Source organism: Pseudonaja textilis, chromosome 12, assembly GCF_049901715.1.
Source record: "Pseudonaja textilis isolate UNSWEBS1 chromosome 12, rPseTex1.2, whole genome shotgun sequence".
Lineage (NCBI taxonomy): Eukaryota > Metazoa > Chordata > Lepidosauria > Squamata > Elapidae > Pseudonaja > Pseudonaja textilis.
Window position 1 is genome coordinate 4,957,954 of NC_142001.1, and position 15,646 is coordinate 4,973,599.

A 15,646-nucleotide genomic window follows, 5' to 3' on the forward strand; every position below is an offset into this window, starting at 1 on the left:
GCCCTATCCAACAGTATGAAATTTAATGTGGGGAAAGGCCAGGTTTTACACTTAGGCAGGAAAACCCAAAGGTCCAAGCACAGATTAGGCGAGCCTGCCTTCAGTAACTGTGAGAGGGACCTTGGAATCCTAGCGGATGATCTCTTATACGAGAGCCAGAAAAGCTAAGACAATCCTTGGTTGTATAAACAGAGGCAAAGGTACGAAGTATTAGGACTGCTTTATAAAACCTTAATAAGACCACGCCTAGAGTATTGTATCCGGTTTTGGTCACCGCATTACAGAAAAGATGTTGAGACTTTGGAAGTGCAAAGAGCAATTAAAATGATCAAAGGCCTGGAAACTAAAAGATAGGAAGAACGGCTGCAGGAATTGGCCAGTCTAGAGAAATAAATGATTGGGGGTGACCTCCAGTATTTGAGGGGCTGCCACAAAGAGGAAGGGGTCAACTTGTTTTCCAAAGCACCAGAAGGGATGACAAAAGACAATGGATGGAAACTAATCAAGGAGAGAAGCAACCTGGAATTATGGAGAGACTTCTTTGTAGTGAGAACGATTAACCAGTGGAACAGTTTGCCACCAGAAGTTGTGGGTGCTTCATCAGTGGTTATTTTTTTAAAGAAAAAGACTGGACAGCCACCTATAGGGTCTCCTGCTTGAGCAGGGGGTTGGACTAGAAGACCTCTAAGGTCCCTTCCAGCACTCTATTCTAATTGAAGCTCATACTAAGGGGATCCAAGTAAGGCCACACCCATTTAGACCCCCTCTTCCCAACAACTGGCGTTCATGTTAAAAGGGTTGGCTAGATAGACGGCCAGTGAAACCTGGTCATAAATGACAAATGTTTTGCCCGTTGATTTCATGAGCAGTTTTTTCACCATCCTATTTACGTTTAATCATGGTGATACTTTGCCTTCTTCTTCTCTTATCTGCAGATGGCTCCATTTTCCATTCCAGCACCCTAGAACGGAAAAACCCACCTCAGAATTTGGGGCAGGACCTCAAAGATGCAGAAATGGTGGAGTATCTTATCTGAACAGAACATGCTGAAAACATAGCAAGAATAATTTCTTCAGATACTTTTTTAAGATAGAAATTACAGTTACTGTCTCATAAAGGAACCTTCTTTTGTTATTTGTGTATATACTTTTCTCTCAAAGTGATGAACAACTTAACTTATAATTTGTTCCAAAATTATTAAACTAGATTGAGAATTTTTTTCCTTACCTTTTTTTAAAATTACTGGATCTGGTAGCAGCTGGATGAAAGTAAACCAAGGTCTTAAATGCACTAAATTTTTAAAATTACAGTATTTTTTAAAAAGTTTGTATTTAAGAGAAACTTGTTAGCTCTCTGGATATCCATAAATGCCTTTCCAAGCCCGCCATTTTTGCAGGAGACGGGCAATGGTGCTGCCGTGTTTTGAGTATTAAATTTGCAAAAGTTTCCGGTTTCCTCGAAATCTCTGAGCCTCCAAGAGGTGAAGGGAAACTTTCTCTCTCTGTTTTCCTCCCAAGATGAATGTCCCATTTTTGTAAAACATTCCAGAACTGGAGAAAAAAAATATATCCAGACAAAAAAGACTTTCACAATGTGCCTGCACTTAGAATTTTGTTCCTTTAATGTTCATGTCTTGTCTGATGAGAGGTCTTGCAAAGTTTTAGGGGTGTCATTTTCATATGAGCATCGTGATAAGGAGTAATATCCACTGTCCAGTTTTGGAGGACAAAGCCTGAGAGGAAGCCAGTCCTGAGGCAGCCGGATTGTTCCACCAGACGGGCTCGATGGAGGCTCCGAGGCAATCTCTGGACACCAAAGAGGAGAATCTTTATGAAACCAGGCTAAAAGGCCTTTTTTTCTTTTCTTTTTTTGTGTTCCATTTTCCACTTTTTCATTCCCAAATGGTTTGACTGTATCTCTAAATCCTTGTATACTATGATTTAGTGCAAGGGTCTTCAAACTTGGCAGCTTTAAGACTTGTGGACTTCAACTCCCAGAATTCCAGAGTTAACATGGCCGGAGGAGGAATTCTGGGAGTTGAAGTCCACAAGTCTTAAAGCTGCCAAGTTTGAAGACCCCTGATTTAGTGCCTTACTTGAGGCAATATTTACAGCAGGGTCAGTATTTTCAGAAATAGTAAACGGTGGATGAAAACACTTGTAATTTTCTGAAATGCTCCTTTCCTCACAATAAAATAAAATAAAAATAGATATTAGACTTCAAGGTTTTCTGTTCCCCAGCCCATACTTCCAGCCACACCAGTATACTCTGGGGATTTAGTAAATTTTGATTTTAGGGTAATCAACACTACAGAAGTACATTTTAGTGTTTACATTTAATTTCTAGTAGAAGTACATTTATTCAATGTTAGTGATTGTCCAAATAGATCCCAGATTGATGGAGATTAAATTGGGGGACTTGGCTGAAAAGAGCAAGTTTTGCAATCTTTGCACATCTGCTTTAAGCCTTTGACGTGGGTTTTACTCTCTGCCCCCTGAAGAGGAGGAGCCTTTTAATGGCTGGCCTGTTCCATTGGGTGCTTTGCTTGACACCCACTCAGGAGTCAGAAAGGGGGGGAGGGGGGTCGTGGGCTGCTAAATACCCCAGTTTCTGGATTTACACAAGAGTGGGATGGGTGAGGGGTGCAATTCTCCTTAAATTAGCAGGCACCTTTTTTTTTTTTTGCAGCACTCACAGAATATTAATTTGGAGAAGGCACATGACAGCCCGCAACTCAGCATTTGAAATACGTAACCTTCCTCCTGAGAAGTGCCTTAAGCACCCAACATTCGGTGTGTTTTTAAGAAAGCTGAGCTTTTGCTTGGCTTGTAAGAAGCCGTAATCTTTTCCTTACAATCATTCTTGACTATCAGGGAGCCTAGAGATCATATAGCTGTACCTTTTCTTCTGGGGGCTTTTCGGGAAGGTTGCTTTCGGGAAGGTAGGAGAATCCAGATGGCGAATTATACAGGATCCTTGAAGGAGTTGGGGTGCACCCCTTTCTTCCCTCCTGCAGAGCCAATTTGTGATGAAAACGAGTCAAGGCAGGATGCCGTCTCCCTTTGGGTTTGTGCTGCAACCAAGCTTTAGACTAATAGTTTAAGACAAACTCGGGTAATAGAAACAAGGATATACACAGTTGTGCAATGGAAAGCGATGTAGTTTTTAATCCCAAGGAGAAACACACCTGTGAGCGTGGAGGGGCCAGAATGCTGAGTTGTTTGGGAAATGGCAATTTCTTTGCTCATGAACATGTTGAACCTGGAGATGTGGCTGAGGTCTAAACCTGTTGCATGTGTTTTGTTTTTATTTTTTTTTGCAACTATATATTTCCTCTGTACCTGTGTAGGAATGTGTGTCAATGTCTAGAACTTAGTTCTCATGATAATTGTAATTGTACTGTATTTACAGTATGAAGAAATTACTTGTTTTTTTTCCTTCTTAGCAGTTTTGTTTTTTTCCTTAGCAGTTAAAAGTAGCCAAACTAAAAAAACTCTGTGTGTGTGTGTGTGTGTGTGTGTGTGTGCGTGCACGCGTTCTGGGTAGTTCCACCTATTTCTAACCCTTCAGGTGCACTGGGAGCAAGAGCTGGATGCTGCCATCCTAACCATACCAGGGCGACATCAAGATAGGGATTGCGCCAGTCTGTCTGATCCAGGCTAAGCCCCCACCCCACCCTTGGTGGTTGGTTGACCTGGTCCAGGTGTGTCCCCCTCTCTTGTGAGTCTGCCTTTAGGCAAAGCCCAAAGGACATGCTAGCAGTTTACTCTTAGCCAGTAGTGCATGCCTGTATCAGGGAGGCTCCGTCTTGTTAAGGGCCAGGCGGCTGGTTTGTAGCAAAGGAGGAGAATCTGAATAAGGTCCTTCCCATCTTAGTGTCAGCTGCGCGTGTCCTCTCACCCCTATTTGGGCCAAGGCTGTGGAGAATGGCACAAGTTACGGTATATCAACTTGGAATATATCGGTTTAGAAGGGAAAACTAAGAGTTTTCCAAATCATTGTAAATAATATTGTCTTAAGTCACAATTGGCTGGACTTGTACTTTTAATGGCTCAGTGCAATTGTTTAAAAAGCACAATAGTTGGGCTCACAAGACACTGTGGAAACTAAACCATGCTATAATTTCTTGACGCATTAACCTGGCCTCTGTCAAATCTCTTCCATGTTCTGCTACTTTTAAGAAATCCGGGTATGTGAATAGTGTTAATAATATTGGACAAATTGTCATGTGTGAGTGATACAAACCAGCAAGCTTTCTGGTGCACTGAGATTTTAGTTCCCAGAACAACCAATTCTTACTTGCAAGGAAATTGCAGGTTACACCTTTACATATACCTTTGAGTGGAAAAAGCATTAGCATTTGCTAAAGTTTTGTTCAGCATTTACTTTCTCCAATATTGGTGTTAATTTGAGAAAAAAAATAGATAAGGTGGAACAATCTTCAGATTGGCTGGGTTAACACAGTACACAACATTTCAGCAAAACACAATTGCTATACCAAACAAATCATTTCTATCATTCAGATGAAGTCCATTTTGCAAAACCAGCCTGTATATAATAAGGGTCTTTGCATTTTCACATCACAAAGCTCCCCCGAGCTGCTAAGTCAAATTATTAATCACATTAGCTACTTCCACTCTGAATATTCCATGATATTTGTGCAAACTAGGGAGGGATGAATAGCACCCCCGGCTCACTATGAAGGTGCCCCCTTCCAACCAGAGTAGCCTCACTCTTTCATCCTTTAGGAAAGGGGTGTAAGTTGGTGCAGTTGTGTGACACTGAACTTTGACTGCATCACTTAACAATGGAGTTCAAGGACCAATTGCTATACAGGTATGGGATGATTTGAGTAAAGGTGGCCAGAACCCCGAAATGTTGATGTTTCTTCCTTTGAGCAATATTTCTGCATTGTTGGGTGTCTTTAGTAAAGTCAGGGGAAAGGATATTAGGACATTGGGGGAGGGGAGCTTCTGGTGGAGAATTTGTGGCCCTCCAAAAGTTGCCAGGCATTGGGTACGCTCCACCTTCTCTTAAGACTTTGGGAGACATGATAATCTCCTTCAAGGACCTGAAGGGCGGAAATGGAGGAGAAATGCTCAAGAATGTTCAAGAATGCAACAAATAATTCCGAGGGACGAGAATATTTAGCTACAATATATTTTTATAAAGAGAAAGTATAATTGAAAAGAAAAATTTAGCACATCATTCAATATTTCAGCATAATAACCGTTTATAGAAGGCACATTCTTGAGAAGGTCACGACATATGCTCCACATAAACTAATATTGCACACCGCTGCTTAAAGTCCTTTTTAGCTTTCTTTCCACAACCGTGGACTGTTTCCTGAAAATGGAATCAGCAGATCTGGGACGTCAGCTTTTTGACTGCAGGAAGCAAAGAGGCTCAGGGAGGCAAAAACAGATTGAGCTCTTTGAAAAAAACAACCACCCAGCACTACCATGCAATTAATTAACCGACTCTTCGCTGTTGTCTCAATTTACCCCAAATGTTTGGTCAAGTGGTATCTGTTGGCCTCTTAACCAGACTGGGATGAGCAGCAGCAGGCAGAGTATCTGCTGCCAGGGAATGTGCAGGACAGACACAAAAACCTGCAGAAATCCCCATCATCGTAGGTCCATAGAAGAAACCTTGCATTATTTTAATTTTGGATGAAGGATGTTTGCGTAAGATCTACAAGTAATCCTTGGCTTGTGATCAGTAAGACTTACAACTCTAAAGCACTTCCATCTGTCTTATCACAAACAGCCCCCACCCACGTACACACACACACACACACACACACACACACAGTCAAATGACTTCATTTTGGGTACTTCATTTTGGCAGCCAACGGGTTGAAGTGTCCCATGGTCACGTGACTGCGATTTGCAATGGTTTTTGAGAAAATGTCCATTCAAGAGAATGGACTCATTCAATAACCGTGTGAATTCCCTCAATCACTGCTGTAAAAAGTTGAAAAAGTTGGTTAGATCATATGGGTGTCTCAGTTTACAACTGTAATTACTTATGGCCAAAATTCCAGTCTGAATGAGAGCTGCTCAGCTGAGAACTCTTGGCTGGAGTGTGGAGTCTGCTCTGGTAGCTGAAATGCATCCAGGTGGGGGGAGATATGGATGGGGGGAATTTTAAGAGAAGTGGACACCCAGCCGGGAAGGGAAAGAGAAAGGACCTTGAATTTAAAAGCCAGACAGAAAATGGGAAGGAAGAACAGGGGGGGAATCCTGACTTGCATATATGCTTTGTCTAATAATTTAGATAAATCAGAGAAATATGTTTCAGATACATGGAACTACCAGAAGCAAATAACAAAAATAAATACATTTAAATGAAATACATAGCTTGTTCTAAAATCTGCTCTTGGAGCTGTTTGGCTCGGATAAACTAAGACTCCTGATAAATGTGCATGAGGCAGGAAAGAAACTCTGTTTTTTTTTTTTTACAGAAACAGTAACTTTACATTTTCGATGAGCATTGCACGTTCAAAGCAAAGAAGCAACTTTGGGTTCTTTGAAACAAAGTCAAGTATAAAAACCTTATTCACAAATATATCAAGATAGACTCTAAAAATCTTACCTAGGCATGGCAAGATGGCAGAGAACTGGATGAGAAGAGAGATTTAGGAGGGAGGAAAGAAAAAGGGGACGATTTCCTCCTGAAACCACGGGATTCAATTCACCACGTGAACTTTCAGTCTTCGAACGACAGAATACTATTCACCTAAGTTGAGGCATATTACTACTTACATTAATATATAGTAAGACATGCCCCACTGCGTGAACATAATTTTTTATACACATTTAAAAAACCCAAACGTACTTTGTTCCGTCCCCAAAACAGCTTTTCCCCCAGAACCTGGGCCAGCCAGCGAAGCTCAGGGCTGAGCGGTGGATATCGGATATCGGGAACCATAATCCACAGCCACCTGGAAGGGGCCATCTTGGGCAGGGGTAAGCCAGACATGAGCCCTGTTTCCTAACAACCTGATCCACCTCCAGCTGAGAACAGAATCAGGGCCTGGAGAGCGAAAACAGGCTTGGGAAAGGGGGCCGGGGGAGAGGAAGGGCTTCGGGAGGAAGAGTTTAATTCTCCCTGGACAAAACCTCACTTCCCCACTCTCTCTCTCTCTCTCTCTCTCTCTTGGAGTCCTTAATGGATACGGGGTGTTTTTTGTGTGCAACTTCCAGGAAAGATAAATAAAAAGTGCAAGACACCCCTGGAAGTGGCTTTTCACTAATCTACAAAGAATTTTTGCAGTTCTTTCTTTGTGTATTGTCAGCACAATCCCTGCAATTTTCTGACTCTTCTTTCTTCCGGAGGCCACTCCTGGGGGGCTAAAAGAGGAGAAAGGATTTTTAAAAGCTGTGGCTTGGGCTACATTTCTCTAGCTGGGTATCCCAAATGCTTTTACAAGGAGTGTTAAAATGCCTGAATTTGGGGACTTAAAAACAATTAAGTAAACATTTTTTTCCCATGAACTTTGATCCTGATAGGTGTGTCTCCCCGTGTTCAATGAAGACAAGTCCATCGTCAGGTTAAAAAACACTGCTGAGCTTGCAGGGCTAATTCTTGCAATTCTTTCCAATTCAAACTTATCAAAGCCTCAAGGTGTGCGCAAGGCCAGTTTTGTTCTCCAAACAGCTATTCGTAATCAAGCCAGATCTTGTCTTTTGAAGTCAGCACTGGAAAAAGGCCGATCTGGTAGGGAGGACGGTGCACGAGGCCTCGGGATCCCCCCAGCTACGCACACCTGGCCCCTCAGTCTCAGCCTGACGGAAACCCACGAGGAAGGCTGGGGGGCAACTGGCAACTTCAGTCCTTTGGGGGTCTGGACGATGACCAGAGGGAGAAGGAAGAGCTGGACTCCCACACAAAACGAGAAGGGGAGAAGCCTGACAGAGCGGGAAGGAGTGGCAGAGCTTTGGTTCCTGCAAACCAGGCAAGAGGAGGGCAAGCTGGGTCGGTCCCTGCGCTCCTCCTCGCAAGCCACAAAGGAGGGAGGGAGGGAGGGACAGACGCGATGCTGAGGCCCAGGAGGTATCAGGGCCGGGCTGGCTTCCCACAGCCTCAGGAGGAGGAGGAGGAGGAGGAGGAGGAGGAGGAGGAGGAGGAGGAGGGCCCAGTCCCTAGTGGGCCGAGAGGCGAGGGATCCAGAAGGGGGACTGCTCTGCTTCTTCTCTGGCCCAGTTCCAGGCGAGACCTTTCCTGAGAAGGCCTCCGCTTCCGTGTAGAAGTAAGGCACGCTTCTTTGGCAAATAGGAAAAGAACGTCAAGACCCAGAAACGACGGGCTGGGAGCCACCGGAAGATGCCCTTATTTGGGCTTCTTCCCCCACCCCAAAAAAATCAACTCAATGTTGCAGCTCTGGTTTCTGCTCCATTGTGGAACCTTCTGTCCCATGCTGGCTGCTAAGAGGGGCGAAGTAGCGTAGAACAGCACCCCGACCTCCCTGGGGTGGAAAGACCCCCCCGAGTGACCCCACTTCGGCGCACGAGAGGCCCAAAGAGCCGACCTCCTGGACCTCTTCCACCTCTTCAGACGGTCGTGTCGTCTTCCTCCTGGGAACGGCCAACCAGGAGCGAATGCTTGTCGGGCTCGCTCAGGGCAATGTTGCTGAGGGAGTGCTTGTCGGAGAAGAGGGAGCTGATCGAGGCCTGGCTGTAGTGGATAATTCGGTCCATGAGGCTCAGTTTCGGGGACCCGGGTCCAACCTCGTCAATCCCAATGTGGACACTGATTTCTGAAGAGCTCTTGCACCTCCCCTGGGTGCGGGCGTGGCGCTCGTACTTCTCACAGGTGGGCTTCTTGTAACTATAAGGGGAACACAGCCTGGATTGGTGGCGGGTTCCATGGGAACTCGAGCCAGGGATGGCCCGGACCGTCCCGTCCCGGGAGCCCCATGGGGGAGGCCGGCCTTCCTGGCCCCTTTTACACTGGGGAAACTTTGTGCCAGAGTTCGAAGAGCACAACTCTTCCACAAAAACGTCGGGACTTCTCTGGCTACGGCTTTTGTAGCCTCCAAACATTTTCCTACTGGCTTGAAGCAGGTCAGTCACTAAACCTTTTGTTTAACACGACGTTATTGCCGGCCTTGCTGGCCCTGAGCACTTCAAAGGGAGCTGGTTCCCTTCCCCCACCTCCAAGGAGCAGGCTCCCCCAGATTCCAGTCTGCTGGGCAGGGTTTTGCCTGCAGCTCCACTTTCATCCACCCGCCAGCGCTCGCCCCGAGAGCAACTTCACCATCCTCCACATCCAGCCCTTTCCCTAAAGGATGCGGCCACGAGGAAGGCAGGCAACTGCAAAGCATCCCGGCTTCTCCTCCTCATTTAGCCAAAGACCAGGCCCTGGGGGGGACACTTTTGCTAAGGGAGATCCCCCCCCCAAGGGAAACCCTCCCCTCTCCTGCACAAGTCACCCAGTGGAGCCCCCCTGCCTCCCCACCACCATCTGCAGAGCTACTCACAGTTTTAGCAGGAGAGAAGACAACACAACGGACACGGAGGAGGCCGCCATCGCTGCAGAGCCCATCCAAGGCTGCAGGACCAAGCCAATCGGCAGGAAGACGCCTAGGGACAAGCCCCGCAGAGTTCAAGGAACCTCAAATACTCAAGAGATCGTGAAGCATTTTCACAACTACTTCCTGTCACTGGAAGGGGGGGGAGGGGGAGGTAGGCAGGAGAAAAACTAGAACCCCCAAATTGAAAAGAGGGGATTTAGGAAACCACTTGCACAGGGGAAGTTTCTCGTCCACCCCTGTTTATTTTGTCTGCCTAAACTCAAGAATTCCTCCTTTCTCCACCCAAACTAACTCAGACAAAGGGGGGGGGGGGAGATCTGGAATTTAATGCCCTCTTAATTTAATGCCCTCTTCTTTCCTTGACCATCATTTCCTGCAGCTTTTTGCTTTACTTATTGGGTCTATACCCATCAATTTAGAGGCCTTTTCTGGAGGACACCACGCAGCAGTTCAACACCAAGAAATGCTACATACCTGCCGCGACCGGAATACCAATAAGATTGTATATGAGAGCGAAGACGAAGTTGATCCGTATCCTTTTAACAGTTTTCCGTGATAAATCTATGCTTGCCACCACATCCAGCAAATCATTCTGCAAAATATGTTGTTGTTGTTGTTGTTGTTGTTTGAGAGATCGCTTAACAGGATTAATCCTATCCATCAACGCTTCAGATTCCTGGTGACTTGACAAAGCTGCCTCTCTCTCAGGATCTCCGCTAACTCAACCCCACTGGACCGTTTTAGAAAGTGCACAGATCATCGAAAACTGCAGGGGGCGGGCAGGACGACCCGTAACCCCGAGGGCTGCTTTGCCTCCCTTTCCCCCTCCTCTACTTTCCACTCGACTGCTGGGCTGCTGACTCTCACCTGGAGAAGAGGCGCCCCAAAGGGGTCCCTAAGGCTAGGCAGACTAGGCCACAAGGACTAAAGAAGCAGCCTACCAAGAAAAGGAAATAGACAATAATCCTAAGAAATCCTGGCTCTCCTCTCCGCCCACTGGGCCTTTTCCCCTTTCATCCAAATAGGGCTCCTGTCCCCCAGAGCATGATGGGCTCTTCATCCAATGGAAGAAAAGCTGCCAGCTAGGAGACCCTTCCAAGTCAGGGCCGTTTAAGGGCGGACCGAGGGGGGCCTAGAGGCCGTGACCCGCCTCCCCTCCTGGGCCCTTCGACGGGGCCCCTTCCCCAAGCAGAGCGGGAGCTGGAGCCCCTTGGATCCCCTTTGTGGCTTTTCCTCTCCCTTCCTCCTCTCAGGCTTGGCCAGCATCTCTCCTTCTGCCGCGCAGCTTACCCTGATCAAAACCATGTCCGCCGCTTCAATAGCCACGTCTGTGCCTGTGCCGATGGCAATGCCCACATTAGCCATGGCCAGGGCTGGGGAATCGTTGATGCCATCGCCCACCATAGCCACCCGTTTCCCTTCTTCCTGCAGCTGCCTCACTTTGGCCACTTTGTGGGAGGGGAGCACTTCAGCAAATACTTTGGTGATGCCAACCTAAAAGCAAAAGAGGGAAGGCTGAGGAACCCGACGGAAGGACGCTCTCGGGGGCAGCGCTGGGGCTCCGGCACCCGGGTGAGCTGAGGCCCCCTTGCATTTCAAGAGACTCTGGTCTCCAGCCGTCAGTAGGGAGGGAATGTAAAGGATGCTAAATGAAAATTAGGGACGGGAAGCTGACTGGGGGCGTCCAGGGAAGCCTCAGGCATCCAGCCGCTTACCTGAGCAGCGATGGACCTGGCTGTCTTGCCATTGTCCCCTGTCATCAGAACCACTTCCAAGCCCATCCCCTTCAGGGTCCGCACAGCAAGATCCGCTTCGGGCTTCACGGTGTCAGCAATGGCGACCAGGCCACACAACTCCCCTAGGAGACAAACAGGATCCCATGAAGGCCCCGGAGGCCTCCAGGAAAGGCCGGCTGTCCCATTATTGTGCTCCTTCCTGAACGGGGATCTGACTTAGTTGTGTTTTACAAGGTAAAAACATGGGTTGATGGTTGTGAGCTGCTCACAAATGCTGAGAGTCAGGCAGCCTAACAAGCTTAAAGAGTTAAAAAAAACGGCCACTTGGTTAGTTGCTACAAGAAGATCGCACAGACGGACTACAGACAACGGCATCACAAAGTAGCAGCAATGGCGCACTGGAAAATTATACATTTTAAAAATATATCTTATTGCATTTATATGAATGATTTGCACTTATACAAATGGTATGAAGGATTTCCAGAAGCCCAAATTACTTAAGGTCAAATATGTGGTTGGGATTAAAAAGGAAAAAAAGGTCTTGGTTAGGCTTCCTTCAGGCCTCAGGACCAGTCAGGCCAATGAAGGCTCCCTTGTTACTTCCACTCTGGTTGCAATTGTCAATAATGGAACAAAGTACAGATCTATAAATGGCTGAGGCAATTATTCTTCTGGGGAGCTGAGACAGGGGTAGCAGTGAAGAACCAAGAGGGGGGAGAGTTCTCATTTTTAGTCAAAAAAGATGTGTCAAACTTAATCATTATTTCAGCCTTTTATTGCAGGAAAAATGTGAAAAATAACACATCCATAAAACCAGTCTTTAGAAGCATACATTCACAGGCAATGATTGTGTATATGTCTAGGGAGGACACAATTTGCACATTAATGACACAACTTCATAGAGAATAAACCTAAATTTGTTTAAGCGAACGGAAATAGGAAAATACTTCGTTCATCCAGGCTGGTCTTAACCCTGGTTTATTGTGGCATTCGTTTTAGGCCAACATATGATTGAAATATTCCAATGATACACAGAATGTTTTTCTTCTAAAAGAGTTTAGTAAGAATAGTTGTGCTTTTAAAGTTGTAGCAACATTTCGGCAGAATCTCATCTGCCATCATCAGGCCGCTGTATAGTGTTCTATACAAACGCCTGGCAGACAAGACACACATAAAGACTGAACTATGCACCCTGACTAAAGTACTGACAGCCAACGGCTTCCACAAAAGCAAAATCACCGGCTTGATCCACAAAAACACACTGAGACATAATGGAGACCTAGAAGATGAACAGACCTATGGAACAGCTGTCCTGCCCTACAAAAGAGGTACTACAGACAAAATCAGTAAGATACTACACAGCCATCACATCAAGACTGCCTTCAAAACAGACAGAAAAATAGCAGCCACCCTAAGAAACCCCAAAGATAAAAATTGACCTGGAAAACCAAGGCATATATGAAGTCCCCTGTGCATCATGCCCGGCCACATACATTGGACAGACCAATAGAAGAATAAGTACCTGCCTGGATGAACACAAAAATGCAGTAAAAAACCTGGAACACACTTCCTCACTAGTCCAACACATGAAAGCCACAGGTCATAGCATCGACTTCAATGGCACCAAAACCCTAGCCACTATAGAAAACCCCAGCCACAGAATTATCAGAGAAGCCATAGAGATTGAAAAAAGACCTGAAAGCAGGAATAGAAGAGATGATTCCACCAGACTGTCAATCATTTGGAAGCCTACACTCACAAACAAAAAAATCTCCACACCACAAGCCAGGCAAACACCTGGGCACAAACAGATCCCCCTGATACCTCCAGCTCAAACACACCCCAACCAGATACCCAGATGAAACCTAGCCTCCTAACTAATGATAGCCATCCATTTACTTAGAGCCAAGCCGCACTAAACGCCTCCAATACAGGAAACACAATGTTGCCAGCCAATCAAGACAAAAAAAGCCACAAAACAGACAGAAGATATTAGAAACACCAATCAAGCAGAACACAGCAAACTCCAAGACCAATAAACACAGACCAAGACTCCCAACCAATCAGGAGGAAGAAAAAACCATTCTGGCACAGCAGTAGGCTAGCCCCAAATTTAAAACTGAAACGGCTGTGAAAGTCTGACTCACAGACGAACACAATACATAAGCCTGATGATGGCAGATGAGATTCCGCCAAAACGTTGCTACAACTTTAAAAGCACAACTATAATGATGTAGGAAAATACCCAAACAATGCTGAATAGCATACATGTAAGTACCCGTGAAAACTTAAGAAAACACACACACACACACACACACACGCATAGATATATATATATATTTGCATTATTTAAGCGAGAAATAGTCAATGACAATGGTTAACCAAGTTTAGACTGCCAAATGACTGTGCATTTATGTTTATTGTAAATTGAATAAATACTCCTAAATAGCCATTCGGAAATACTCTGGAGTTTTATTCATTATTTAGAATTGTTGAGGTGCATCTTTGGCAATGATCTCCCCCCCCCCCAATCAATGAACATTTTTATCCTGCCAAACTGTTTCAACACACCCAGTTACACGTCCTTTTCCCCTGCGCCCCTTTCGGCCTTTTCAAATTAAAATACTGACCATCCAAATCCTCAAACTTACCATCCACAGCTATAAGAACCGCCGTGCGGCCTCGGCGCTCATGCTCCGTCATGGCTTCGTCAATATCACTCTTGAGAAGGAGGCCGTTCCTAGACATCCACTCTCGGTTTCCAATGAGAACCGAATATTTGTGAGACATCCACGTGTCTGAAAGGAAAACTTCCATTATCCAACAAAAAAAGAGGAACAATTTAACACTAACAACAGGGTTAGTCAAAGGCAGCCAAGAATCTGGAGCATGTTGCACCCTTTCAGGTTAATTAAAGGTTATGGGATTTAGTATCATAGGGCTGGAAGGAACCCAGGATTCCATACTGGATTAATGGTTGTTGGGGAAAGCACAGGAAAAGCGAGCAGAAACAGTCCTCGCGGGGGCGAAAGAGCTGAGATCGAGGAAGGCCCAGGCAAGAGAAGACGGAAGCTGCCGCCTTTGAAAAGCGCTGCTTTTTCTGTTGCCTGTGCCTTCCAATCTCCGCTCTTTCGCCCCAGCGAGAGCTGTTCCTGATCACTTTCTTTTCCTGGGGGGTGGGTGGGGGCAGCAGCAGAGACGTCAGGGCTGCTCTCCCCCCTCAGCAAGCCAGGCCTGGAGGGACGTGAAGCATTGCGGGCGAGCGCCAGAGAAAAGTGTGTTGGGAATGCCAACACACAAGTTTCCAGCATCCTCTCCTGTGTCCCGCGGTAGGATTGAGTGGTGGGAAGGGTAGGAGGGAAGGAGAAGCCCCGCTGGCTTTCCTTTGGCCTGGGGCGGGGGAAAGGGGGGAGGCCAAATGCACAGACCAAAACGGGCTCCTAATAACCAGCCTGTCTGTGCAGGGCAGAGCTCCAGCTATTCTGGGCTCAGCACCACCACCCAGGGAGGGATCCTTCTCAGCTTGAAAGCGGCCGGAGAAACCTGGAGCTTAGCCTCGGGGAGTCCCCTTCTTAGGTGGAGGCCGAAAGTGCGGGGAGGTGTGTGGCCTGGTTATTAGGAGCCCATCGGCAATTAATTGATAAGGGACCAGGTAATCTGTCTCACAGGTGTCCTGAATCTTCATAATCGAACCGTTTTCTCCCTTTCTGCTGCCTATCTCATCCTAATTTCAATTGTACATCAGTCTAGCCATTCCCTCTAATCAAGGAAGCGGCAGATCACAAAGGCTTCTGTTTTTAAATAATATTTGTTTGTTGGAAAAGATGCTCCCAAACTCCTACCGAGATTTATTTAATAATAAACGGCACTGCTCACGAATGGCAAGTTTGCAAGAATCTTTATTCACTTCTAGCTAAGGGATGAATGAGACCTGATTACATGATTGCCCGTAAATATGCTTAGAGCCAGTAAACAAAAAATAAAAATCAACGTGAGACCCTAGTTGGGAGTGTTTTAAGCTGTAAGTGATGTCCTCTTATGCTTAATTCTGTTTCCATGTATTCCAGAAAAATCAGCTGTCCCTTCCATCTGCAGAAATGAAAGCCCCCGGGAGCTCTTGAACAACTTATTGTGCAAAGTCAATTGCATTTGCTTCAATGGTCACAGAATAAATAGAGTCTCAGGAAGGTTGGAAGACAATAGCTTGGATCATCATTTAAAATTCAAAAAAAAGAGCCCCGGTGGGCTGGGGACTGTGCATTTCTCCGCTTCGCCACGGGGCTGAAGACACCTTACTTTCAGTTCTGCCTAGGCGTAATCTTCCCCTGCATGTGAATTGGGAAACGGTGTCTTCTTTGAAGCCCAAAGCAAA

The 15,646-nt window shown here is 46.0% G+C and overlaps 2 protein-coding genes across 7 annotated transcripts in view; one reads left to right on the forward strand and one right to left on the reverse strand.

Moving 5' to 3' along the window:
* AMOT (angiomotin) overlaps positions 1-2,801 on the forward strand; it is a 48,599-nt gene extending 45,798 nt beyond the window's left edge. For all 3 annotated transcript variants that reach the window (XM_087940887.1, XM_026703104.2, XM_087940888.1), the window contains one exon: positions 936-2,801. In XM_087940887.1, the coding sequence (XP_087797013.1) occupies positions 936-1,036 (101 nt within the window). In that variant the 3' untranslated portion in view covers positions 1,037-2,801. The remainder of the gene's footprint in view (positions 1-935) is intronic.
* A 2,341-nt stretch (positions 2,802-5,142) lies between these two features.
* ATP7A (ATPase copper transporting alpha) overlaps positions 5,143-15,646 on the reverse strand; it is a 36,873-nt gene continuing 26,369 nt past the window's right edge. For 2 of the 4 annotated variants that reach the window (XM_026703103.2, XM_087940886.1), the window contains exons 18-23: positions 13,926-14,072; positions 11,254-11,396; positions 10,829-11,032; positions 10,013-10,130; positions 9,485-9,587; positions 5,143-8,832 (exon numbers count right to left, since the gene is read on the reverse strand). In XM_026703103.2, the coding sequence (XP_026558888.1) occupies positions 8,556-8,832; positions 9,485-9,587; positions 10,013-10,130; positions 10,829-11,032; positions 11,254-11,396; positions 13,926-14,072 (992 nt within the window). In that variant the 3' untranslated portion in view covers positions 5,143-8,555. Of the gene's footprint in view, positions 8,833-9,484; positions 9,588-10,012; positions 10,131-10,828; positions 11,033-11,253; positions 11,397-13,925; positions 14,085-15,646 lie in introns of all 4 variants that reach the window. The other 2 variants (XM_087940884.1, XM_087940885.1) reach the window with 1 other exon arrangement.